Consider the following 27,278-nt stretch of genomic DNA (forward strand, 5'->3'; position numbering starts at 1 on the left):
CGACAAGTTTGTGCAGCACTTGAGCTACTCGTTTGAGCAAACCTGACAGACAACAGTAAGAGAGATTTAATGTAAGATTACAAAAATGGAGGGTAATGTAATCAATGAATTAATTAGTTAATATGCTTAATACCTAATATGCTAATTTCCATACATTGCAGTGCAGTGCTTTGCAATCATTTTAACTGGCTTTTTAGAATTTGCAATTTCTATATTTATTTACTGGTTACTTTATACTACATTTTGTAAAAAGAAGCACTTGGCGAGACTCAAAGGGCTTATTATTTTAGTACTGAACTAAAGAACGATGGCCACAACCAGCTGCTCTCGTCCTACTCACCAGTGAGTACAAAACAGCCACTCTGTTCGTCTGCATATCTGCCCGCCTGTGTGGAAAGGTTGTTGTTGTTGTTAGTGGGACTGTAAGACCTTGACCTCAGTCTCTCTAAATCCCCGTCAGACCCTATCTGATCTGCTGCCAGGCCCCCAAGAAGATGAGGACCCTCCAGAGGCCCCTGGCCCCAATACACAGTCACGCACACACACACGCACACGCTAGTCAGAAAATAATCTGATGAGTGCTGAGGGTCATGTGTCCACAGAAGCGATGAAGACAAAGTTCTATGATTCATGCTGTTCTTCTTTGCTTCCGCCCCCCCCCCCCCCCCCCCATCTTCCTCCCCATCTATTACCCTGCCACATGGTACATACTAAACCCTGACACACTGTAACTCTGTGCTGTTCCTCTGACATGACCTTTGACCCTCCAGTCCCCAACCAGCGTCCTGTTCCTGTTTCTATACCAGACGGGAGGACAGGGCATGCTTTGATGGATGAAGGGGCAGCTGGAGAGAGGGATGGACGGACAGAGACATGAAAGACTCTGCTTGTTGGGAAGCCCCTGCTGGAAATTATGTAGATGAAGTCGAAACAAGAGACGGATTTGATTTGGGGAGAAGGAAGCGAGACGGGCTCGGCCGTCTTGGAGAGGAGTGAAGAAAGCTTCACAGCTTGTTTCTTTGATCTTTGAAAGGCCTCCAGCTGTCATGCTGTCCTCTTTATCTTGACCCAAATCCTCGACTAGACAACACGCACACACATTATGAAACCTTAATTTTTCTTTTTGTTTTCTTCCTTTTGTTTCCGTGGATGTAAAGGTCGTCTCAAGCTGACGGTCCTGTCTGAGGACAGACTGCAGATGAAATGGAAGGAGGCTGACGGACCCGTTCAGGGCTACAAGGTCCGAGTGAGACCCATCTCAGGTGAGACTTTCCTCTCTGTGGTGAAGTTAGTAATACTTGGCCCAGGCCCCTTTAATTCCAATTAAGTGAAATGTACATGCTACAGCATTGCAGTTATGTTTTAGACAACAGCGCGCTTCCATCTTTGTGACAACTGTTTGGGGGAAGGCCCTTTCCTGTTTCAACATGACAACGGCACTCTGTCCTAAGCGACTGGCCCTCACAGAGCCCTGAACTCAACTCCATCTAACACCTTCTGGATGAACTAGAAAGTCAAATGTGAGCCAGGCCGTGTCACCCAAATCACTTAATGCACAACTTCAATAAAGCTTTATTTATATCCCTGCGCGTAGCACCGTAGCGCGAGCCTCTGCAGATGGCTCGCAAGCTTCGAGCAGAGGGGTTTGTTGCGCATTGAGCATTATGCTGTTTGTTGCATTATTCTCCATAACAAAATGAACTGTGAAGAAGCAAGAAGACAACGAGTGTAACCCATAGGCTGCAGGTGTAACCGGCAAAACCCAATAAACCAACCTCCACAATGCCGAGGAGGAATTGTAAATAACTGTTAACTCATATCTCATATTCATGGTCTACTTTATTGTATTGTACAAGAAGTCAAGAACTTAATTATAAAGAAACAAAGGTTGAATGTCCTGTAAACAATTTGATTTGTATAGAAGTCTATGAGAAAATGACTCTACTTCTCACTTGATTTATTACCTCAGTAAACATTTAATAAATTATGGTCCATTTAGAGTCAAACAGACCATAAAGCAGGGTGTGATTGGCAGATCCCTGTTACCAGAGCAAGATACGGCGTCTCTATGCCACTCCTCCGCAGTCCAACTATGGTCACTTCTGTTCATTGGTTGTGAGAAAAACAACACGGCGACGGCCGTAATCCAAGATGGCGACGGCAAAATCGCGGAAGTCGAGGCTTCAAATTGGCAATCCACAAACCAATGGGTGACGTCAGGATGACTGCGTCCACTTCTTATATACAGTCTGTGTTTATTATCAATTTTGAAGGCCTCATCATGTCTCGGTATATGATTTCATCACAATATGATTCCAACGAGACAAGTTGTGTAAGTCATCAAAGCAGTTTATTTTTCTTCCATTTATAGAAGCCTTTCATCTCACTGTAATCCCGGCTGCCATGAATGTGTCAGCCCTCTTGCTTCACAAGTGATGGTTTGGATAAGAACGCAGCTCCCTCTCTCCGCACCTCCTCCTTCACATCTATGATTCTTCCTGCCATTCAACCTCTTCCTCGACATTGTTTTCCCTCTGTCACCCTATCTCCCATTCCACTCTGGGCAGCTAAGCCCAGGCACGTCTAAAGGGGGGGGGGGGGGGCTTAGAAGAAGAATTTAGTCCAACACGAGACTTGAGGTGTAGGGTCTGCGGGGGGGGGCAGTGAGAGGATGAAAAGGTGGTGTAGATGAGATTAAAGAGGGAAGGCAGTACAATACTGGAAAATGCATTTAGAGTCTTTCAGCGGCTGTTGGAGGAGATTTATTGTCTCTCACAGTGTCAAATATTACTCCAATAACTCCAGTTAGACCTACAGCATGATGCTGGAACATTAATACTTTTTTGTTCACTCATTCATTGTTTACATGCTGACTTTTGCAACTTAATCTCTTGGGGAAAGGAGAAGCGGATCTGACCCAGACATCCAAGGCCAGTAGACTGTGAAGTGGAGAGGGATGGAGATCAGTACTTTATTACTCACCATGTGGAGTGATTTATCAGAAAATATTCTATTACAATAAAATCACGTTTATTTTTACAATTGAAAGAATGAAGTGGAGACACCATTTGAATATAGCTGTACTGTATTTTTTAATTACTATGTTATAAGACATTTGGAAATTCAGGGAACATAATTACAAACATCAAAATGGAAAAATAACACAATTCAAATAAAAACAGCATCACTTTACATAAATAACATGACTGACTTTATCATATATGCGTATAGCGCACACATGGGACACAACTTTTATAGTAAGACAAAAAGTGTGATGATCTTTGCTTTCATATCTAAAACTGGACACATAAATACTGCATGTATACTGGGTGCCTACATAGCTTGGTGTGATCATAATTGATTATAAGTGTATGCAAGTGAATATTGGTGTGCAAATTCTTTTCTATAACCCAATTATGCAAATGCTTCATTTCGGCTGCCGGAGGAGAGTACCAATGTTAATGGGTGATATTCCTGCTGAATAAAGGGGGCTTCTGTCATTTAAAAAAACCCACCAAAAAGCTATCTATAGGTGTATAGGAAAAGTTGAGGCAGGAGGGAAACATATCGTTTGCTATGTTATGGCGGTCATATTGTTAAACATGCTTTATTACAGTTAACATGGGCACCAGCTGGCCTCTCTCCACTGCTTTATCTGTCTCAGTTGAAATCTTACAATTTGCTGACGGTAGCACAGTGGTTGGGTTAGTCACAAAATCCGATGAATCAGCGTTTAGGAGGGAGGCGTCTGATCTTGTAAGACGGTGCAGCGGTGATAGCCTTCAGCTCAATAATGGAGACACTAAAGAGATCAAAGGAGAGGGAAATTACCTCTTTAAACTGCTGGTAAACCAGTAAGAAATATGAACGAATTAGTAGGATATTGGTGAATGATATCTGGCGGATCTATTCAATCCAATTCTATGTTTATAAACTATACATATTTCATTTTATTTCCTCTTAAAGTTTTGACCAATTTGTTGCTCCATTAAAAAGGCTTACACTTGACTTGTAATTCCTATTCTTTTTTTAACCCTTTTACTGTAGATCACATCCTCGGTCATATGGTGTACCTATTTAACAATATATGTAAAAAAAAAAAAAAAAATCAATCTCTTCCAATTGTCTTTTCTTCCTGTGAAACAAAATATAAAGAATGCATAGGTGGGTTAGTACCAACCAATTATATCAACTTTGAGCAAAAAGGGAGGTGTATGTGGAGCCACATTCCTCCGAAGCTACGGATTGCGCTACATTCTGAGCCCGCCCACTTTTTAGCGGTCCAATCGAATGCGAAGGAAATGACTTCAATCCCTCTTGTATTATTCTGTTTCACTGAGGATTACCTACAGTATAGAAGCTAAAGACGCTCTTTTAAATTCATGATATTCTGTGTATATTCTGTGTTATGCATGTGATGGTTTGATTAGCATGCTGTTTTGTCTTGTCTGATCTGCATTATGAGTTATGTAGTAATGGCAATTAAGTCAGCTCAACTCTCTCCTGCTTATTCTGAATACTTTTACGACCAAAATGCTCATATCTGTTCCAGAGGTGCCACAGCCCGAGCTGATGCTGACCACCACGCGGGGCCGGGCGACGGTGGCAGGACTGGACTCCAGTCAGGAATACGCCCTCCAAGTCCTCGTGCTCAATGGGACGACAGAGAAACTTCTCGCAAAGCGACGATTCACCAGTAAGAAACTAGGAGGTTTGGCAGAGAGGAGAGAAGATGGAGGTGAACTTCAAGAGCTTATTGAGGCCAGTGTCTCATCAACATGAAGCATCGTAGGTGAACAGGAACAGACTGTAGACATATAGGAAATGTACTTAAACGTAGAAGTTCAACAGTCCATTATGGCGTTGCGGGTTATTTCCCAACAAACATCACATTAGGAACAATAATAATAGAAAAGTAAGCATCTTAAGATATGCAAGAATGATTATGCAGTGAAAAAGTAAGAGGCTGGTTTGTGCAGCGAGCAAGCAGAGATGTAGAGAGACAGAGAAACATGAAGTATTGGAAAAAGAAAAAGACGACGTAGGGTGTGGAGTGATGTAGAGATATGAGGTAGGCCGTGTGTGTGTGTGTGTGTGTGTGTGTGTGTGTGTGTGTGTGTGTGTGTGTGTGTGTTTATGAGCAAGCTTAAACATGACTGCATATCTATATTGGCCATCTTATGTGATATATTGTAAGATTTTAATTTGAATCTGCAATCCTTAGATTTTTTTATTCTGATAAACCGGACCGCACAAAAACAAGCTGCAGTTCTTTGTGGCATTGAATGAAGGACATCATCCACAGGCTTGATGTGAGTCACAACGTCGACCAGAGATGAAAACAAACGCTGTTGACTCAGTTGGTAACTGTGAGATAACTTTGGCAAGACAGCAAAGTCCCTATTGTAGGAAGGGGTGCATTTTTGACATTCTTAAACTTTCTTGGAGTGTGCAGTGGTTCTCCCAGGTCCCCACCCCATCAAGTGTACACACACACACACACACACACACACACACACACACACACACACACACACTCTAGCTGAATTACAGGCTGAAAGTGGGCTTTGTTTGAAGTCGCTGTGTATACTTACTTGAGTTCAGCGTGTTCCTGGGTTCTGTCCGCCAACGCTTGCTCCTCTGGGTCTCACAAAGGCAACCCCACCAGCAATAATAACACGGTCAGTCATGGCTCTCTGCCCACACTGTGCGACTGTTTGTTTACCCGTCATTTCTGAGGAGACGGGGATGTTTTGATGAAGCGTCACCTGTGTCTGGAAGATTAAGGTCTGTGTGGGAATTGGCATCAGACCTAATGTCCCTCGGGTTGTTTCAGACATCTCCCTTTCCTACGGCACTGGCGGTGAATCCCATCACCGCTCTGTGTCCGTCGATTCCCCCTGATTTGTGAGCCCCCCTCACGTTTGACATTTGATTGTCTGATTCTGACCTACGTGGATGTAAGCTCGTGGTTGCTTGCGAACGGTCTGCAAAGTGATAGTAGGTTACTGTGTCGAGTCGAGCGTGTCGAGGCAGGTCTGAAAAACATGTTAATTTGGAAATTTGCAACACCGGCTGTCTCTCTGGAATGATGGCAGTCTGGGAATTCCTTCCTGATGCGTCGCATTTCCCATTTGCTTCAACACCCTCTGGGCCCAGTACTTATTTCCTCCCTTTAAAATGTCACCCGTAATTTGCTGTTGTTGACCTTGTCTGTTAACTCCAGACAATGATTTGGCAGCAGGATCTGGTGAAGCATATTAAGCCGGAGGGGTAATGTAACATACCAAACCATGTTCAATGTTCCCTCACTGGTCTCAAATGTAACCGAGGGCAACAGAAATGACAGTAAGTATGACTAATCGATTAGTGGATTTCATCAACGTATCTGCAAAACTGAGTTTCTCCACTTTAAATCTTGTGTTTATTGCGCTCATAAGTTTCTTGTAAGTCATTTAGTATGAAAAAGAAATAAAAAAACCAAAATAAATCTTCGTTGACAAAGACCAAAACAACCAATTAGTCAATTCATTTTTTAATTCATTTTTTAATTAAAAACTGAAAGGGGGCAGCCCTAGATTAATAGATAATTTATTAGTCGATTGACGGAAAAATAATCACCAACTACTTTGATATTCAATTAATCGTTAAAGTACGTTTTCATGCAAAAATGAGACTCCCTGCTTTTATGTTTTATACCATATTAAACTGAACATGTTGCTTTTTGCAACCAATGAATGGAAGTTACCAAATTTGGAATGCGGAGGAGTGACGCAGAGACGCCGTATACGGCTCTGGTAGGATAGCGACCTGTCAATCACAGTGAGCCCGCCCTTAAGCATACTCTGCTTTATGATCTATTTGACTCTAAATGGACCATAATTTACTATGAACATCATTTTGTATTGAAGAAGACTTGAAAGTCATGTTTACAATGTTCACTGAGGGAATAAATCAAGTGAGAAGTAGAGTCATTTTCTCATAGACTTCTATACATTCTGACTTCTTCTTGCAACCGGAAGAGTCGCCCCCTGCTGGCAGCAGAACCGGAGGTAATTTAATAATACATTATTATTAAAGATAAAATTTAATAATTCGTTATTTTAGAGGTACACAAGTATTAGCATCAAAATATAGTATTTAAGTACCAAAAGTATTATGCATAATGATCCATTTGAAAATATCTTGTACATCCCAATAAATTGGATTATAATTATGAATGCATTTATGTGGAAGCAACACCTTAGATGTTACAGCTGGTAAAGGTGAGCGTTTAAATACTACTAATATAATGCTGGGTACAGTAGCTTGTGAATTTCCCCCCAGAAATGGATACATGATAATAATCATAGGTCAAAATTCTATTTTGAGTTATTAATATGAAAAGTAACTGAAGTTATCAGATACATGTAGAGAAGTAACATCTTTATATCTCCTAACATGACCTCTATTGCCATCGTGAGGGGGACATTTGTGGTTTGAAGTGTTATAACAACTATTGGCTAGATTGTCTTGAAATTTGGTTCAGATGGTCATGTTTCCTACAGGATTAATTACTCATCAGGTCAATTTATATTTGCCAAAGACTTTGGCTTATGAATAAAAATAAGCCTGTTGTTGTTAGCATTTAGCTAGCATGGCTGTAGACTCGGTACATGTTTTATTTGACCCTAATATCTTTGTGCGCTCACTTCAGACGTCCTTGTGTGATGCCGGTGAGAACAGTGTCATTTAAAATGTCTATGAGGTTGGTTACAGGTGCAGTTTGCAAATGTATATAATATTATATAATCTATAAAATTGTTGATGTTTGTTTAAACTTGTCATAGCTTTAGTTCAAGTCCTGGTCCGTGCAGTAGCCCACCTTAAAGGCTTAACGTTCTAACAGATGGAGAGGGATTGTTGTTTTCTGTATATTGGATAGTGATTACTAGATGGTAAAGGTGTTTCATATTTGCGGTATATTGGTATATCTACAGTTGATTTTGAAAAATGCATAGACATTTTGATGGAGATTCTTTTTATTAGATTTGAGTCATGTTATTGACTCTTGATATTGATAACTCATATGGGATTCCCTCTTCCAGTGGAGGGTCTGCGGGAGGAGGAAACGATCCGCAGCGGTAGTCGAGAGCAGAAGAAGAAGACGTTGCCAGGCGGGTCGGGATCAGGAGACCTGGACGATGTGACGGAGGCTCTGTTGGGCCAGCCGACGGTTCTGTATCCGGACCCCACCACCACCACCACTGCTGCTGCTACTACAGGTAGTGCCTGCTAGTAATAACAACACTATATCCATACACAAACACTGTTATTTCCATGTGATGACTTGGGTCAAGTCTAAAATGTATATTCAAAATTTTGAAGCCTCGACCAATCATGTGGGTCTATGAGATTTGTCCACAAGGTGCCCCTGATGATGATGCTGGGTGGCACTTCTCAGGAACTTTCCCTGTGATTGAAAATAAGCCTTGCAGTTGTTGCCATGTGTCTTTTTATTTATAGAGCACCTTGTGCTAGCTCACACCACGAAAGCACATGTGTGCGGTCCCGTGAGCGCTGCAGGTTGGGTCACTCTACCCCGGCCCAAGACTTGAATATTAGTCATAGAAGATGTAAAAACATAATGATAACGTTTGTTTTTACAATTAACACTTGAAATGGTGAAGGTACTTGCAAATGACAAGGCAGTACAAAATGTAAAACATAATCTGGTGTAAGATTTTATGTTTTTTTTTCTTTTTTCAAAATGAAACAAAACATTGTGACAATGAGGACGATCTCAGGTAGATAATGAGAATCAATAGGAAACCAATTTGAATCCTACCCTCTAAACTAAAAATGAATTCTTTCTAAGCTTGTTTTCAAGATATTAAGTCAATATTCACTGTTGATTCCTACCGAAACTCCGGAGCCCAAGATAATGTATTTCTCTTGTTGAAGATGTGAATGAATCAATTAAAACAAAGGTTTTCCTGTTTGACAAATAGGATAGGCTGTTCCAGAAACTCTCCCACTGTTTAGGTCTGTTTGGTATAGTACATACAAACCTACAACAGAGCTTGATCTGTCTGCTCTGAACTTCCACGGCCTCTGTCATTATAATGCTATTTGACCGGAAACGTTGACAAACCACACATAGAAGCAAGCTAGTACACATGTGTACAGTATACTGCGTTTACACACGCCTACACCAAAGTGCTTTGAGACAAACACACACACAATAATGACAGCCCGGCAACAGTGGGTGTAGCATAGGAAACAACAGCTGGAACAAGATGGAAGGAGGCTAAGGAAGGTGTGCCTTGGGGATTGTGAGCAGTGGTTGATGTTTTATCTATCAGGCAAAGAAAAAAGATGTAACTACGTACAGCCTCAACTGGTCCCCTAAGCAGTCTCTGCTTATCTAACCCCACCCATGTGCTCTTTCCTCCAGAGCCCCCAGAAATAGAAACCCCCTCTCAGCCCCCTGATGAGGCCCAAGAGAAAACCACCAAAGAGAAGAGGAAGAGGAAGAAGGAAAAAGAGCGGGATCGTTCTAGAGTGGAGAATAAGGAGGAGCAGGGGACGACACAGGGCAAAGCAGCCCAGGAGAAATCCCGGAAGACACCCTTCCCTACCCAACCGGTGACAGGTAACCTCTGCTCCCTAGTGTCAGGAAACATAACGTAAGACTGACGTTCGTTATTTTAATGAACCAAAACATGATGGAAGCGAACTCTCTTTTCAGCAGGAAGTTAAGCAGGGTATCTTCAAGAACGTCTGGCCACCATCATCTTTGGCTCTTCTTATGAGTTAATGAACAAGAGGCTTGAGAGCAGTGTTTGAAATGTGATGACAGTGTTTTCACAAGGGAGGGACATGTAAAGGAAAGGATAATGACAGGCCGTCTCCTTTCGGCTGCAGGGCACATGTGTCCTCCTCTCTCTCCCTCATAATCCAAGGGAACAAGCACACGTTCACATGCATGGAAACTCACTCATTTTCATGGATGCACCCTGTCGACACACGTACACGTGGTATTTACTCCTACCTTTTGCCTGCCTATAAGCATAAAGCCATCTGTTTCTGAAATTAAAACTATACTTTTACCCTTTTTAATAAACAGACGGGTGACAAATGAAAGGAAGAAACACTACAAAGTGATATAAGTACGGTATAAGGCGGTGCGGCTGTGTTTTGAATTAACGCAGTAACGTTGCAGAGACAAGCAATGTAAAGGGTTGAATCTGCAACTTGTTTACGATTTGGCATATATATATATTTATATATATTAGCACTGGACAAAATTAGCTCCTTGCCCGCCATGTTCCTGAAAATAGTAAGAGACGACTTCCCCTGCGTACACATACCTCCAGCCTTGTCTCTTCTTCTTCTTCTGTTGAGTTTTATGACGGTTGGCATCCGTAAGTGTTGTTTTAGAGCCATCTGTTCCTTGTCCCATCTATTCATTGCCATGGCATGAGTGAAAAGGCGCAAGACGGAAATGTTCCTGAATGTGTGAATAGTGAAAATCACCAGCGGTGCCTGAAAGGTATCCCAGTAATCTACTGGGAACTATGTGTGAGAGAGGCGTAAGTAAAGCGTCCACCATGAGCCTCCAGAACAACTTCAGTGCTCTTGCGCTAAAGTCTCCTGACCTCTGATCAGTTCAAGACTATTTGCTTTCATGCTTCCTTTTTATTAAGGTATGTCTCCAAGGAAACCATTTGAGTGTGACAGCGCTAGAGCGGCGGACATCATGTTGTTGGTGGACGGCTCCTGGAGCATCGGACGCACCAACTTCAGACGGGTCAGAGACTTCTTGGAGGGCCTGATGTCCCCCTTCCACATCGGGCCGGACCACGTTCAGATCGGTGAGGGTCAGAGTGTGTATTCATGGAAGTCCATGTTTCAGAGGTGCAGATTGTTTAAGGGGTATGCTGTAAGTGATGACGTGTATGATGTGTAAGTATTTGTTGTTTATTATGACTTTTATATTGCTTAACTACAGGTGAATTTATTGAAAAATAATTTGATTTCTGCTGATTGGTCCTCCTGTGGGGAGTTATTAGTGCTCACATGCACTCAGACACACTTTCATTCAAAGCTTTTACAGCAATTCCGCCACATTTTCTAAAACAGAACATTCTCTTGTGTCACTACATTTCTGGTTGTGGTTGTATAGACTGTAATGGAGCATTGTTAACCTTTTAAATAAATAATCTGCATTGTTTGCTAGTAAATAAATGCTCATTTTGCTACACTGAGAAGCTGATTTACTAGAATCAAGTCACAGCCTGCCAAAGCTTTTAGAATTTTTGTCTGCTAGCTTTTGGCTTTTAAACAGATCTGTTGTTGCAACAAAATAATGAAGACAAAAGCCTTTCCTAATGGCCTGAAAATAGAAAATAAAATCCTGTTAAATGCTGTGTTTTTGTCCCAGGTCTGACCCAGTACAGCGGAGACCCCCGCACGGAGTGGCAGCTCAACAACTTCACCACAAAAGACCAGCTGTTGGAGGCAGTGAGGAATTTCAGATACAAGGGAGGAAACACATTTACAGGTAAACGCACATCGCCATTGCTGAACACTGTTAGTATTTGTGTGTTCGAGGCCCAACATCTGTCTTTAGATTATATGCACATGATGCATAACGATGCGTACACAGTAGAGCACATGCACCGTATGTCTGTCAGTGCGTCACCATGCATCCGTCTCCCAGGCCAGGCGCTGCTCCATGTCATGGAGGAGAACATGAGGGCCGAGGCAGGCGCGAGGTCGGGCACTCCCCTCTTCCTGGTCTTGTTGACCGACGGGAAATCTCAGGATGACGCCATTGCCGCGGCAACCCGGCTAAAGAGCGCCGGCGTGGAGATCATCGCTGTAGGTGAGACTGAGAAGAAGAGAAGGAGAGGTGGCATAGAGACTCAACACTTCTAGCAGTTTGTCATTCATCCTCTGCATTTGTTGTGGTCTAATGACCACTAAGCAAAACAGTTTATGTTCATGTTGTTAGGCACTCCGAGGCATTTTGTTCTAATCTCTAAGTGTGTTTCCTGTGGATGGAGCTATTTTATAACATCGTATTATTATTCAGGTGTAAAGAATGCCGATGAGGCCGAATTGAGACAAGTGGCGTCGGAGCCGGTGGATCTGAACGTCTACAATGTCAACGACTTCCCTCTGCTCACCAAACTGGTAGCGCGACTGGTTCACATCCTGTGTGGGAGGATAGAGGACCGTGGCATCTCAAAACGTAACCTATCTATCTGTCTACATATCTGCCTGTCTGTCTTCTCTGCACACACAAGCTTAGTCTGAAATCACTCACTACTCACTATATAGTGCTGCTAATTCGCCATTTTGTAGTGCTGTCCGAATGTATTGTGAGATTTATTGTACTATAGTGAAAAGTAGTCTACAACCGAAGGTCACTAACAGAGCAAAATATACCATCATGCATTGTGCCGAGGGAAAAATGGCACAAATGAAGAGAGCAGCACTATTGACACAATTCCATGAGTTGTGGTGTGAAAAACGATATATTTAATGTGAACAGAGCATCACAACACAAACAGCCATAAAGTACTTTGTATTTAATAGTTTGGGAAAATACTTTTATTTCACAATAAAAGCCCTAAACATGCATTATACCCTGCATTACTGCTTTCCAGCGGGAACTTAAATTCACTCAGAGCATTTTGCTATGAGGCAACTCAATACAATAACTTAAAATATGTATTTATCACAAGAAAGCATGTCGGTATTTATTATGGATGGTTTTTGATCTGGCATTCTATAATTGCTCCATAGCAGTTATGGAATTAACAGCGCAGAGAAAATGACCCGAGTAATGTCCGAAAGTTTTTTTTTTAATTTTTATGGCAGACATCAAGTTTTTAAAATTCTAAACATCTTGTTGAGTTTGAGTGGGCCGATTCCTTGATGCTTTGTCTCCAGGAATGGAGCCTGGGCCCACAGCGGACCCGGCCCTCTCCTACCCCAGTCCCACCGATCTCCGCTTCTCTGAACTGGGCTCCAGAGAAGTCCAGCTTCACTGGACCAATCCCACAAAGCCAGTCCACCAGCACAGAGTTGTCTACCACAGCGCCGAGGGTCAGAGTCCACAGGAGGTCAGAATGCAACCTCCCCTCTCGTGAATTATTACCACATCGGGTTTGAGACATAAACACAGTAATATAAACAGAGTAAGACCGCCACCATGAGGACAGGCAGATTCCAGCAGCCTCTACTTTTTACATCGTACTCCAATTTTGGGAGAAATGTGCTTTGTTGCAAAAGAAAAACACAAAACTATCAGAGAGGGAAAAAAAGAGCACAAATAAGAGTGTTATTATTGAAAATGAAAAGATGTAGTCCTGTGTGAGAAGGGAATATAACACATAAAATGTAATACATATTTTTACAGAATATTATAATGTCAAAATACAAGTGTTTTGTGCATGTTTTGCGTCTGATTGCAAGTGATGCTTTGTCACCAGGTGGTATTGGCCGGCTCAGAGTCCACTGTGCTGCTGGAGGGCCTCTCCTCTCAGACCCTGTACCACGTGTCCATCTTCCCTGTGTATGAACACAATGTGGGCCTGGCACTCAGAGGAACTGTCACTACATGTAAGACATCACTGCTAAATATTATATTTCAAGAGATTCATTTGTCTGTTCATCGCTCACACATGTCGGTGTCAAAGGTCCAGGTCACTGTGACCGTCCTGTTCATCCTTGTGAATGCATGTCTCAGTAAAGCCTGGAGAGACTTTCTTCTAATTTGGCACAAACGTCCACCTGGACTCAAGGATGAACTGATTAGAATTGGGAGGTCAAAGGTCACTGTCAGAATTATTAATTCATGAGTTCTTGAGTAACGGCCAAAAATGTGTTTTGGGACTTCACAATGTTGCAGTGATGACATTTTGGACAGACATGGATGGTGGAGACAAACACCCACGAGGCAGTAATCAACAAATTCCATGAAAAGACCAAAATCAACTCTGACTTTATCCTACAAACAAGTCATTGTCTATGTATCCAAATGTGTCATATAAAGCTCCATTGTTGTCCAAAAGCTATTAAAAACACATCAATGCCATTACCATGAACACACAGGCTATAGATTATATTGACTCAGTCCCACATACACCGTCCTGCTGCCTTAAATACTCACTATTCCATCAAAATCTGCAGCTGAAAATAGTGCCCAACAAATGCACTATTTCCTTCAGGGCCACAAAATGTAGCCCCTCCTCTAAATGACAGGGTTTATTACAACCTGTTTTAAATATTTGCATCTTCACTTGGGATTCGCTGTTGGCTTTGGTCTTTTCATGGGATTGTTTGACAATATCAGAAATATAGAAAATTGACAGCCTCATCCTCTAAAAATTGTCTGGTTACAGTTTCACAGATGCAAATAGGTTGAAAGCTTTTTGGTTTTTAGACGATATCATTGTAGTGTTTTTTGGCTCTTTGTCACCCTGGGCTTTGTTTACTAATGTTGTGTGTTCATTATTTTTTGACATTTTAGCTTGGAAGGTTAATGACTGGGTAGTCTTTTTGTTAACAATTTGTGGGTTGGTAGGCACTCCAGATACCCAAATGTATGTGCACATTTTATGATATGTCCCCTTTAACCTTTATTTCCTTCTAAAACTTCTCCAACACCATTTTCTTCAAGAGAAATTATTTAACTCCGTTTTTAGCATTTCCAAAACTACACCTAAGAACAGTACAGGAAGATGTACAGCTCAGAATAAGGTGGAATATTTGCTGATCATTGGCCCGGCAATAGAGTGCAATCAGTGCTGACTTGTTACCATTGTGTTGGTGACTAAACTACCAGCATATCGAATACACAAGGTATCTAAAGACACGTCAGTAAATCACAGAGATGTACTCAAAGTTCCTGTCACAGGTTTACAGGCTTGTTTTTAAAACTATGCTTGCGTACCACAAACCACCTCTGACATTGCTGTGCTCTCCTCATCCCTCACTCAGTGCCCCTAGCCATGCCCGCCAACCTGGAGGTGACTCCTTCCTCTTACAGCACGCTGAGGGTGAGTTGGGGCGCAGCGCCCGGTGCAACACAGTACATGGTCCTGTACTCAGCACTCAACCACGGGGAGCCAGATGACGCCAAGGAGGTGAGAAGTGGATCTCTGTCTTTCTCTCCCTCGGGGTGTGTGTGTGTGTGTGTGGGTGGGTGTGTGTGTGTGTGTGTGTGGGTGTGGGGAGGGGAATTAAAGGCACATGGTGTATTACACAAATAACCAGCAATAACAATAACCAAAGCAATCAGCAGACAGAAAAGGGCATCGGCAACAAGCAGGAAGATGACATTATATGTTAGCTTTGTACCATTTTAGAGATAGCCGAGTGTTACCTGTTTCTAAGAAAGTAAAAAAAAAAACACATCAAGTCTTCTATAAACTGTTTCAAAATTAAAATCTTCTACGCTATATGGTGGTAGTGTATAAGTATTTCACTTAATTCCTCTTTCCTCACATCACGTCCTTGTCTTAGATGCAAACAGAGAGCCAACATCATCTGAAATGTGCTGCTTATTCTTACTTCTTTGATGCTGTTTAATGTATGCGCTGCTCTCCCGTTACTCGTCGTGACGTACATTTACAGTAAGGTTTGGTTTCTGTGTTGCTGCAGGAGAAATTCAGTGCAGAGCAGACGGCGGTGGAGCTGGCAGGGTTGCTGCCGGCGACGGACTACTCCGTCACTCTTTACGCTCTGTATGATGAGGATCCCAGCGACCCTGTCACTGCTGTTGCCACCACATGTAAGACATTCCCCCAAAACATTCTCACCCCTTATTTGTAAGTTCTCCTTTCTCCGTCCCCCTTCACTTTTCATCTCTTTCATCTCACTCCACCGTTTTCTTGCTTTCTCTCCTATTGTGCCTTCTCTTCATTTCCTACAGATCGTCCTTACTCACTGTTCCCTCCTCCGTCTCTATTATAAAAGCACCTCTCGCGCAGTAACTTCTGAATGGGGATGATAATAATAAATCACTTCATTACGCTGACTAATCATTTGTCTTTCACCACCTTTATCTTCTTCTTCTTCTTCCCTCCCTTTATATTCCCCCCCCCCCCCCCCCACCAGTGCATCTCCCACCGCCAGCGAGCGTTCAGTTCCCGATAGTCACCCACAGTATGCTGAGGGTGAGCTGGGTGCCCGGAGCCGTGGACGTCCCCGGCCACAGAATCACCTACAGCACCAACCTCGGCAGTGAAGTCAAGCAGGTAAACACACAGGTGTCAAATTGCAAGCCTTCTGTTTCCAAAACCTTGTCCGGAGCTGAGAACGCATCTTTATTTTAAAAGAGAGACGTATACGCAAAATTCTTTTGAGCCACCCTCCTGTGGCGCTGAATAACAGAGATGATTACAGCTATGCTGCAGCAGTCAGACAGACGGAGTGCAGGGAAACACAAACTCTTGCAGACTGTATCATTCATAATAATTGGCTAGATTTCTTTTCATGCATCCTTCAAACTTATAATTATAATAAAGAGTAGAAATGAAAAGTAAACATATTTTACAGAGAGCTAGATACACATTCACTTTAAATAAATCATTACACCGATCATTTACATTTAAAACTTCTTTGTATCTAAAAGGACATCCTTACAAAGTTTTTAGAGGTTTTCATAATTTTAGTTTTTCGTCATGAATAGTCAAATGGAGTAAGGCTTTTTAAAGCTGTAGTAGGCGTTTTGTTTTTGAGAAAAGGGGACAGACAGAGAAACAAAGAGCAAATGAGAGCAGTGACACTCCATATAATCCATGAGCAGTCTGGAAAACTAAAAAAAGTAGAGCTGCAGAGTTTCTCTCTCAGTGGGTTCAGTCGTCTGATGATGATTTAGCGTTTTATTAGCTAAAGATTATACTGTTAAAGAGTGTAAACTGGCCACTTTCAAACAATCCAGTCATAGACGTCTTCATCTGTTGCTAATCTGTAAACAATGAGCAGCGAACAACAGAGGAAGTCTTGACCCAAGGTTTATCCGCCGTCAGACCGATAGCCGATGGGTTCGGAGATCCCTGCAGCCACCGTCGGTCAGTCAGTCATGTTAAATCTCTTTCCAGGTCGAGGTAGCAGGACTGAACTCAGTGGTGGTGCAGAACCTCTCTTCACTCTCCAGATATCTGGTTTCAGTCCAGTCTCACTACCCACTAGGCCTGTCTGCAGCACTCACCAGTAACGTCACCACACGTAAGACACACACACACACACACACACACACACACACACACACACACACACGTCGTTAGTGCTTTAAGGCATCATCTGACATTACCAAAGGAGATGTCTTGTGTAAAAGCACAGCATAGAGAAGAAACATTAAATTAAATGTGAATGAAAACATATCCAATCAATCTAAAGTCTCTTTTTTCCCTCTCCTGACACACTTTCCTTCTCTCCTAGTGAAGGTGCCTTCCCCATCAGACCTCAGGGTGACTAATTTCTCAGGCAGTGACATCACCGTGCGCTGGGAGGCTGCAGCCGATGATGTCGTCTCTTACCTCATCAAGTGGATCTCCCTCAGTGGAGGAGACCTGAGACAGGTGGGGATGGATCAAAGGACGGGTGGAGTGTCTATCGTGTTATAATGATTAACATACAAGTCATTTTTTTTCTCTCTTGTTTTAGCTGAGGGCTGGAGGTGAGAGTGAAGGGGCGATCCTGGAGGAGGTGGAGGACGATAAGGAATACCAAATCTCTTTGTCAGCACTTTATGGAGATGGAGCTCAGAGTGAAGCTGTGGCCACACGCTATAGCACCTGTGAGTCGCACACACCCACGCACTGAAAGATCGACTACTGCAGCACTGGAGAGTCATTTCTGTCACTGAATATGAACTTAAAATATGAAGAAGAAAAAAAATCCTCCAGTGAATTTTTACACGTCAAGAAGAACTGGGAGGCACACACAGTGTGATCACTGATATTCTCCACATCAATGATATTACTTTATTCATTACTTGGTATCAAAAGTTAAAAGGTACGTTACTCGTTGTGTTACTTGACTGCAGTTTTCAAACTGCCACACATTCTTGATGGTACTGAGACCTGGACTCTGACTCGTTCACCTTTTCGGTTGTATAACCACTCCTGTGTTGCGTTGGCCTTGTGCTTGAGGTTATGTCCTGCTGAAAGGTGAACTTTCTCCCATGCTCCCAGTTTTTTGTTTTTTTTAGCAGACTGAAGCCAGTTCTTTCACAGTATCTCCCTGTATTTTGCTCCATTCATTCTTCCTTCAGTTCTGATAAGATGCCCAGTCCCTGCTGAGGAGAAGCATCCCCACAGCATGATGACAGGCAGAGGCAGTTTTAGGTTTGCACCACACGTGCTGTAGCCCTTTGAATTTTGGGCAAAAGAAGCTCTCTCTTTTGGGTCTCATCTGACCACAAAACCATGTCCCACATATTAGCTGGGTCACTTCTTTCTAGCCATCCTTTAATACAGGCCAGTTGTATGTAAAGGTGGCTGGTGCACCTTCACACCACTCTCAGTCACTCAACTCTGCAGCTCCTTCAAAGTGATCGTTGGTTGGATTGTTGGTGGCTCACAAGTCTCCTTGCTTTCTTTTTGTATTTCGTCCCTGCAGTGTCTGGTGGAGGCCCATCCAGCATATCGGTCAGCGAGGAGACGGCCATCAGCTTGGTGGTCAGCTGGGTACCTCCGAACGCTCACGTGCTCCAGTATCGCGTGACCTACACTGCGCTGACTGCAGCTGAAACCCAGGACAGCACCGTGAGTGGGCTGCAATCGTCACCTTCTCAACCGCTTTGTCTTTCATCCTGCCCGACAGTAAATTATAGTGCTTCTCAGAGGGTCACGGAGAAATCCAGAAAAAACACAAAAGCAGTCCCGACACTGCGTGGACACACGGCCGTTTAACTTGAAAGCTCAACCCTGAAATTTGGGTTTTGTTGTCGACAGGTGTTGGTCCCTGGCGGTGAGAAGCGGGTGATGCTGGAGTCGTTGCAGCCAGATACTCGGTACAGCATCCTGGTCACCGCCGAGTACCGCAACAGAGAAGGAGGCAGCGGCTCTGCTCAGGGCAAAACCAGTGAGTCATACACACCGTACTACGTTTTGCTCAGATTTATTTTTCTTATAAGTTAAAGTTTCAGACCACTCATTGGACCGTTTGTCAGAGGTTTCTGGTGAAAATCCTAAAATCAAATGTAAAATAAGGTTGTCCACCTTTCTATTTATTGGCCCTCCATTTCACCTGTCTGTCTTACTTTCTCTCTCACTCTCTCTCTCTCCAGCAAGTCTGCGGGTGAGCAGTGTGAGTGTGGTCAGGTCAGACCACTCCAGTATCTGTGTGTCTTGGAGGCCCGTGTCTGCTGTCGATGGATATCGTATAGTCATCCAGTCTGTCAAAGGTAATCTATCGTGAAAACCGATAGTAACTGAGTGTGGTTACATGGACGTGAGTATTCAGAAGGGACAAAGAGGAGACAAAAGTCTTCCAGAAGTGAGATGCTTTCACTGCCGCCATTGTGTTTCTGCCCCGTCACTTGGCTGAAGCAGCGCCACCGCAGATAGTCGGGTATGGTGTTTACATGCTCAAACACATAAACAGGATACTTCAAAAACCTGATCATACCCAGGATACACATACATCGATTTATACACTGTATATTTTATACTTATACCTGCTATGTTCATATACTTAGTGTATTCATACACACTGTTAATACTATTCATACTGCTCATACCAGTGTACTCATACCCCCTCACTGTTGAAATGAAGTTGAGTTCAAACACTAACACATGGCAGCATAGAAGCAATGAGTTGAAGAGAAACTTGTGAGTTCATTGCAAGGAGAATTATTCCCTCAAGACTAAAACTCCCCGACTACTTTTCAGTGAAGGACCTTTCAGAACTGCTGGGATTCTTTAATACAGCGGCCCCTGAATGTCTCGCTGCACCACAATGTGGCAGTAGGCTTATCCTTGTTCCAGTTAATCAGAATACATTTTCTGGCCAATAATAGTAATTTGTCACATAGTTTGAACTGTAAGTGGATTAGAGTCACCTCCTTAGAGGGAAAGCTAGGACATGAAAAGGACATTCTCTTTATTCCATATATTATTCTGTACATACTCTCTACATCACTCTGCACTGCTTTTTGCACTTCTGGTTTGATGCCAAACTACATTTCGTTGTTTCAGTACCTGTACTCTGTGCAATGACAACAAAGTTATAAGTAATCTAAATCTAAAAAAAAACGTATTGGTGTGTCTATGTCCTGTCTCTGTGTGCGTTGTGTATAGACAAGCAAGCAAAGGAAGAAACTGTGGATGAGTCCAGCAGCAGTCACTGCTTCACTGATCTGGAACCAGAGACTCTGTATCGCATCAGCGTGCACTCGCTTCTCGGCTCAGCAGAGGGCGCCGCCGTCTCCATTCTCCACCCAACAGGTCTGGACCGATCACAGTAACGCCGATGTTGAAGCAGGCTTACCTCAGAGGCCAACACCTGCTTATTAGAAATTCCTTTATTAAATGAACAAATATACAATTTGGGACTAAATTATTTCTGTGTTGCTCACTCTGCGGTAATTTGTATGTATAGATTGATACTGAACCTCAATACACGATCCTTGGAACAAATATCTGTAAGATTCTGTTTGTTAAATGTGTCATGATTGGATTTCCTTTTACAGCCACAGCTCCTGCCAGAATTCCCATCCATCCCCGGATGTACCCCGTCCACAACGAAGGTGAGGGCAGTTATGTTCCTCCGTAGAGATGAGTCTGATTAGCACAGGAACTATTTTTTATCTCTTGGGGACTTGTTGTTGTCCTGCAGTCCCGAGGACTACATTAGTTTTTTATTTCTTTTATCCTCTAGACCAGGGGTGTCCAAACGTTTTTGATTGTGGGCCATATACAGAAAAATATAAAGAGGCGCGGGCCAAACAATACTAAATGTGTAGTTTTCAACCAGTTACACTGTAAGAAAATCACATTTTCTATCAAAATAACTACAGAACGCTACTAAACAGTTGAACAATTGACATTATAGTAATATATTGGCGTTCCACATATAACACAAATTATTTCTGTATCTGCTGCCTTTAAATTTATATTAAATTAATTCAATACTTTTAATCTTTATTACACTGCATGGCCTAAGTATCCACTTGAAACATTATGATTGGTGTAAATCGTCTAGTAATAAGTCAAATTAAAACGGTAGCAGTTCTTTCCTTGAGATGTAATCAATATTTAATTCCTTGTAGTGTACCTGGAGCCTATAGTGAGACTTGCATATTGTTTGTGGACTGACGATGCTGTTTCTCTGCCCTGTTCATAACGATTCAACGCTGCCCTGCTGTGTTACAGTCTGCCCTGAAGTCACCATCAGAAACAGCATTGTCAAAGGTGAGACGAGCCATCCTCGCATAAATAAAACGTCAAGCTAAAAGACTCATTTTGAATAAAAAGTTACACCTCATTGTTTTTTTCTGTCATCGTCTCAGGATTCGACATGATGGAAGCCTTTGGCCTGACTAAGAGAGCCCACTCGTCTGTGGAGGGCGTGGCAGCCGAGTCCTTTGTCTTCAACACCCTCCCCACCTACACTTTGTACAGAGACGTGCAGCTGACACAGAGCACCAAGTGAGATCATCTCTCCTACTGCTTTTCATTCACTCCCTACGTCTTTTCTTGTGTGTGTGTGTGTGTGTGTGTGTGTGTGTGTGTGTGTGTGTGTGTTTCTACACCAATATCCATGAAGGCAGCCCCACATTAAAGTGACTATGAGGAACATTTAACTGGTTATGAAACAGTCTCACTTTATTACTGATACCTTTATATGACCTATATAATTAAATGAGACAGTCAGCAAGATAATTGGCTTTATCTAAAAAATAAAAAAAAAATGTATTTGTTTTTTTTAAGATTAATTTTTATGCTCTTTGCTTTATTTGATAGTGATAGTCAGGAAATCGGCACAGAGAGAGAGAGACAGAGAGAGAGAGAGAGAGAGAGAGAGGGAACTACATGCAGCACTAGCAATTGCAAACATGTTTACTGCGTCTTTAAAAGAAAACGGAGCAGGTCCTCTTTACCTTGTATTTCCCTCTCCTCTTCCAGGTTCATCCACCCTGCAGGTTTCTCTCCAGAACACACCATCAGCATGGCCTTCCGCGTGTTGCAGGATACTCCCCGGGAGCCCTTCGCCCTCTGGCAGCTCACTGACAACGACTTCCAGCCCAAGATGGGAGTGGTGCTCGACCGTGAGTGACATCTCCGCATCCCTCCATCTCCCAAACTGCAAGCAACTTCACTGTCCCTGTAGTCACATATTCGGTCACACGGTCTTAGTTTGTCCTCTAGAAACTGGACCAACTCTTGTAAGATGGCTGAAGTCACTTCTTAACATCTTCTCAGTGACCTGTCTTTTTGTTATGTTTTGAGTTTGGTTTATGGTTTTCTATAGAGCGGGAGCAATTAAACGATGAATTTCTTTTAGTAAACAACATATTCTACATTGTATTTTCATAGTAGTTTTAAGTTTTTTACAATCAGCAATACCGAACGTTCCCAGCTTCTCAATTTTATGGATTTGCTGCTTTTCTTTGTGGAATGTGATAATAAGATGAATATCTTTTGGACGCTTGCATCTGCGCAGTGATACGGTTGGTGGGTGTAGTTTGGTAGAAAGAAAGTAGTTCCTACATGAAACTGCTCACAACAAGGTCTGCGGGTTATTTTGAGGAACCGGGTCATGATTTCTGGTCAGAGACATTAACAGTTGAGTTTTTGCAAATGCTTTGAGCACTTCAAACCGAGCGACATCTAGATCCATTATTTTGGAGAGAAGTTAGACATCTCTCCGGCCGATATCTCCAACACTCGGCAGCTCACACCAAAACAATGTTGATTTTTAAATAGCACTACAGTTAAGAAGGAAAATATGTATTTTTTGATTTTGGGGTGCACAGTCACTTTAATATGCGTTGTAGACAGCCAAAATCCAAAAGATAGATGCTTTACAGTTTTTGTTATTGTCAACAAATCCTATGAAAAGACCAGAACCCTCTTCCTTACTGTCTGTGCCACTCAGCCCCAATATCCAATCTGGTTCCTTCTAAAGCTGTAAAAACCAAAATACATACTCTATTTTTTTTAAAAGGTTCAGTACTTTCCATAAACAGCTGGGCACTGTAGTTTGTAACAAACGTTAAAACAGGAGGAAATACTGCATTTGTTGGGGACTGGTAAAAAAAACAACACATTTGTCAGTTTTTCCATCAGCAGGACGCTGTATGTGGGATTGTGTCACAATGATCTATGTCTCTTCCTCACACACAGCCAGATCACAACACCCGACTGCAGACTTTGCCTTCTTTGGAGTCCCTGTGGTTTATGCAGGACATCGTGTGAGATACGGGTTGATCTTCCTGTCTTGTTGTGCTCCCCACAGCTACCACCAAGCATCTGGTGTACTTCAGTCTGGACTACAGGGGAGAAGTGCAGGAGCTGACCTTTGACCAGCGCCAGGTCCACCGGCTGTTCTATGGCAGTTTTCACAAGGTGAGATAATAAACACAGTGTTGGATGTCAATAAGACGTTCGCTGTCATTAAGCCAAAACATGTCATGTTTTCAGGTTTTATATATATATATATATATACTTATTTCCACCAGCTACCTTGTCATCTTTATGAGCTTTCCAATAAAACAGAAATGTCAAGGCATGTAATAATAGGGAAGAGCATGTTGGAAAGAGGTGGTTTGAGATAGACTCCGCATGCAGTATAACCTCAGCAGCTGTCCCTAGAGGGGCTGAGGAAAATACATGTAATAAAGACTGACAGCAAAGAAGGAAATAGAGAGCGATATGAGGCGAGGTGAAAGGTTTTAAACACAACAGGAGGTTCTTTTTTGTAGTTCGTTCAGCTGATTTGTTCCATCTCGTGAACATGTTTACAGTCGGAGCTGTCGTGGTGATAATGTCTAGGAGGCCGTTAAGGTACTTCAAAAACATTAGTGCCTGATTGCTGCAATTAGAGACAAAACTTTCTCTGAGTCATAGCGCAGTCGAATCTGAACACACGGACACGTTGCACGTGTTTTTACATTCAGTACGACTTCCGGATGATATCGTTTCTGATCCCAAACCCGAATCAAAGCATGACTAAGAGTTATGATAGGAGGCACAAGGTGCTCTGGGGCAGAGGGGGAACCCTTGACTATCTGGTTCTAATATCATAATTGTGATTGGCAGGTTCACCTGTCGGTCAGCCAGGTGAGTGTGTCCCTGTCTGTGGACTGCCAGCATGTGGGGGAGAGGCCTGCCCGCCCTCTAGGCAGCCTACCGACCGACGGCTTTGAGATGCTGGGAAAACTGGTGAAGACCAGAGGACCCAATAGTGGATCCGCACCGGTACGTTTTATTCTGTTCTATTCAATGAGACATACATACGTATATATAAATTTAAAAAAAGACTGGTAGTCTTTCTTCTGTCCTGTGCCCTTACTGTACCCTGTGTTCTTCATCGTTTCCAGTTCCAGCTGCAGTCCTTTGAGATCGTGTGCAACACCTCGTGGGCTTCAGAGGACACCTGCTGTGACCTGCCCGGGGTGGTCAGTCTGTTACCGTTCATATTTACATTTATTCAGCTCGACCTTGGTATAGGCATATTGAGAACTGAGGCTGTGTTTGAACAAATTTGTATTTATTTAATGCTTATTTGTATAGGGACAAGTATGTAGCATAAACCGATGCCACACAACACTAATTTACAATGCCCGTCCCTCAGTGGGTCTTTAAAAATACACGAAGCTCCACAACAAGTAGACGAGAGACAATACAAAACACAAACTCAACAATGAATATGTACAAAACTCAGAACTCAACAAGAAAATATAAAAGCAGAAACACCAGATTATTCATGGCTACATGACTGAAACCTGTTTCAGTTTGAGTTTTAAATGATTTCAGTCAGGAGCCAGTTGGAGACCTGAAGGTAAGGAATTCTTTTTGTTGATTCCCTGAATAGAAAAAAGGATTTTTGAGGAGCCCCTTACTCTTCCCGTTGGATGCTCCATGTTTCACCGAGCCTGAAGCTCTGGAGGAACCACAGGGTCACCGGGCAGTTTGTTTTTGCTCACCATTCTAGCGTGCTTCTCCAATTTGAGGTTTGAATCTAAATTAAGAAAATCCCGTTGATATCTTTAAACTGATTATATACCTGAAAACATGACTCATACCTCAAATATTAGCCTGTACCCTAACTTCCTTCTCACACTATCATATTGCTTTCATCCCTTTTCTTTCCCAGTGGTTTTACAGTAGTGAGAAATACCTCAGGAGAGCGTAGTAAACATACTTGTGACTGCAACAGCTGGCTTAATGTCTTTGTTGTGAATGTCTTTGTGTGTATCAGAGAGATGAGGAGAGCTGTCCCGCCCCGGCCTACACCTGCACCTGCTCCTCCGACGTCCCCGGAGCCTCCGGTTCCCCTGGACCCACTGTATGTCACCACGAGATCTCATTTCTGTGTGCGATCCAGCTGTTTGGTAACCTGTTGACTTTAATTCTTTTGCTTTCCCCCCCCAGGGAAAGCCAGGTCCTCGTGGTGAGAAAGGCGAGAAGGGAGAGCAAGGCATAAAGGTGAGATGAAAATATTTCTTCAGGCTTAGTAAGATTTAGAAACTCGAGCGTTCCAGGCTCCTGCAGCTGGAAAGCCAGCACTACAGCAAACACAGGTTTAGTTTAGTTTGCTTTAGATTAGAATTGATTGGTTTGGTTCGGTTTAGTTTAGTTTGGTTTAGAATTGTTACATACTTTTATGCACAAGGACTAGATGCCCTCTGGCTAGTGTTTGTAGGGAACGCTATAAAATAGAAAAAGAAAAGAAATACATCGACAAAAACATCCACAAAATACAAAATACAGGTGTGTATTTAGGAGTATCAGGGGTGAGAACATCGCAGCTTAAGTTGGCAGAGGTGAACAAAATCTCTTTCCAAAAATCACAGAAGTCCTTTCATGTCAGTTCTGCCTCTTTCCATTGGCTACATGTTCTTCTTTCATCTACTGCAGATTGATCCGGGCATCACAGTACAATCACCAGTGTGATCCACATGAGTGTGATCTGGTGATTTAACAGTATAACATCCTTTGGTTGTTTTCATGTTTTAGTTAGAGGCACACCTTGGAGCTCCAAATTGATGACTTCAAGTTACTTTCTCTGTGTTTCAGGGGGAGGTGGGTCCTCCAGGAAAGTCTGGATTAGAGGGAGGTCTTGGACCCCTGGGCAGCACGGGGCCTCGAGGCATGGCCATGCAGGGTAAAGCGGTGAGTAACCTGCTTAGCTTTAAATATATAGTGTTATTAACCATGGTCTTATGGACTCATGAAACCAGTGTGTTGTATACAATGTTTGTGTTTTCTTATTTTCCTTTTTAGGGTCCACCTGGTGCAAGAGGGGCAAAAGGAGAACCTGGGCGATCAGGGGTCCAGGTGAGTCTAAACTGAGTCACCAAGACACAGAAATAGAAGAGAGAACACTTTTAATCTTCCTCTTTCCTCGTACTGTTCGCACCTTCCTCTGCCTCTCCTCGCCTTCTCTCCAACCTCGCTGTTGTCTTTGTCTGCAGGGTTTACCAGGACCTCCAGGCCCAAAAGGAGAGGTGGGGATTCCAGGCCCTCAGGTGAGCTGCTTGATCCCAGAACGTTTCAGCGGTGACCCTCCATCCCTTTTCATTTGTCCTCATCTCTCTTCAATGTGTGTACACAGGGCATTAGGGGGCTCGAAGGAAACATTGGTGGACCCGGCATTACTGGACTCCGGGTAAGACTGGATATCATTTTAGAGCCCCTGTGTGTTGAACTTTGACTTTGGTGTCAGAATTTGTCAGAAAAAGTAATATTATAATGGCCATGAAATCTACTGTGGATATGTGGACATGTACAATTTACTGAGAACGAATGAGCCGTTTCCATTTTGGTCACGTTTTGAGCTTTCCTCTAGCACCCCCCTCAGGCCAGAACCCGGCATTACTGGACCCAGGATGTGTATACAAGATTTGTAGAGCGACGTCCAGCCTGGCACGAGATAAACACAATGTTATTGAAGTTCCACTCAACAATAAACTACTGCTGTCAAGGAGCTTATGTTGTTCACTTCTGTATTGTCTGCTGTGACGACCTACTGGTGGGGCTTTTTAAGGTAGTCAGTGTGTTCTGACCTGTGAAGTCTGTATTGTGTCAATAGCAGAGATTCCCCTCTCT

At 42.8% G+C, this 27,278-nt stretch overlaps 1 protein-coding gene across 1 annotated transcript in view; it reads left to right on the forward strand.

The window, feature by feature from the left end:
* The window catches only part of LOC137888975 (collagen alpha-1(XX) chain), a 35,248-nt gene that overhangs the window by 4,077 nt on the left and 3,893 nt on the right, over window positions 1–27,278 (forward strand). The window contains exons 3-35 of the mRNA XM_068732502.1: window positions 1,158–1,262; window positions 4,553–4,696; window positions 8,088–8,264; window positions 9,437–9,634; window positions 10,689–10,856; window positions 11,426–11,545; window positions 11,705–11,869; window positions 12,080–12,238; window positions 12,943–13,115; window positions 13,485–13,614; window positions 14,995–15,140; window positions 15,658–15,787; window positions 16,114–16,253; window positions 17,100–17,226; window positions 17,440–17,579; window positions 17,665–17,797; window positions 18,622–18,767; window positions 18,957–19,086; window positions 19,292–19,408; window positions 20,304–20,450; window positions 20,696–20,752; window positions 21,378–21,416; window positions 21,515–21,653; window positions 22,131–22,273; window positions 23,464–23,573; window positions 24,267–24,425; window positions 24,548–24,625; window positions 25,429–25,515; window positions 25,602–25,655; window positions 26,247–26,342; window positions 26,454–26,507; window positions 26,645–26,698; window positions 26,785–26,838. Coding sequence (XP_068588603.1) covers window positions 1,158–1,262; window positions 4,553–4,696; window positions 8,088–8,264; window positions 9,437–9,634; window positions 10,689–10,856; window positions 11,426–11,545; window positions 11,705–11,869; window positions 12,080–12,238; window positions 12,943–13,115; window positions 13,485–13,614; window positions 14,995–15,140; window positions 15,658–15,787; window positions 16,114–16,253; window positions 17,100–17,226; window positions 17,440–17,579; window positions 17,665–17,797; window positions 18,622–18,767; window positions 18,957–19,086; window positions 19,292–19,408; window positions 20,304–20,450; window positions 20,696–20,752; window positions 21,378–21,416; window positions 21,515–21,653; window positions 22,131–22,273; window positions 23,464–23,573; window positions 24,267–24,425; window positions 24,548–24,625; window positions 25,429–25,515; window positions 25,602–25,655; window positions 26,247–26,342; window positions 26,454–26,507; window positions 26,645–26,698; window positions 26,785–26,838 — 4,019 coding nt within the window. The remainder of the gene's footprint in view (window positions 1–1,157; window positions 1,263–4,552; window positions 4,697–8,087; window positions 8,265–9,436; window positions 9,635–10,688; window positions 10,857–11,425; window positions 11,546–11,704; window positions 11,870–12,079; window positions 12,239–12,942; window positions 13,116–13,484; window positions 13,615–14,994; window positions 15,141–15,657; window positions 15,788–16,113; window positions 16,254–17,099; window positions 17,227–17,439; window positions 17,580–17,664; window positions 17,798–18,621; window positions 18,768–18,956; window positions 19,087–19,291; window positions 19,409–20,303; window positions 20,451–20,695; window positions 20,753–21,377; window positions 21,417–21,514; window positions 21,654–22,130; window positions 22,274–23,463; window positions 23,574–24,266; window positions 24,426–24,547; window positions 24,626–25,428; window positions 25,516–25,601; window positions 25,656–26,246; window positions 26,343–26,453; window positions 26,508–26,644; window positions 26,699–26,784; window positions 26,839–27,278) is intronic.

This window comes from Cebidichthys violaceus, unplaced genomic scaffold (genome assembly GCF_023349555.1).
Source record: "Cebidichthys violaceus isolate CVI_PGR_0920_01 unplaced genomic scaffold, fCebVio1.0.p SCAF_6, whole genome shotgun sequence".
In the NCBI taxonomy this organism is placed as follows: Eukaryota; Metazoa; Chordata; class Actinopteri; order Perciformes; family Stichaeidae; genus Cebidichthys; species Cebidichthys violaceus.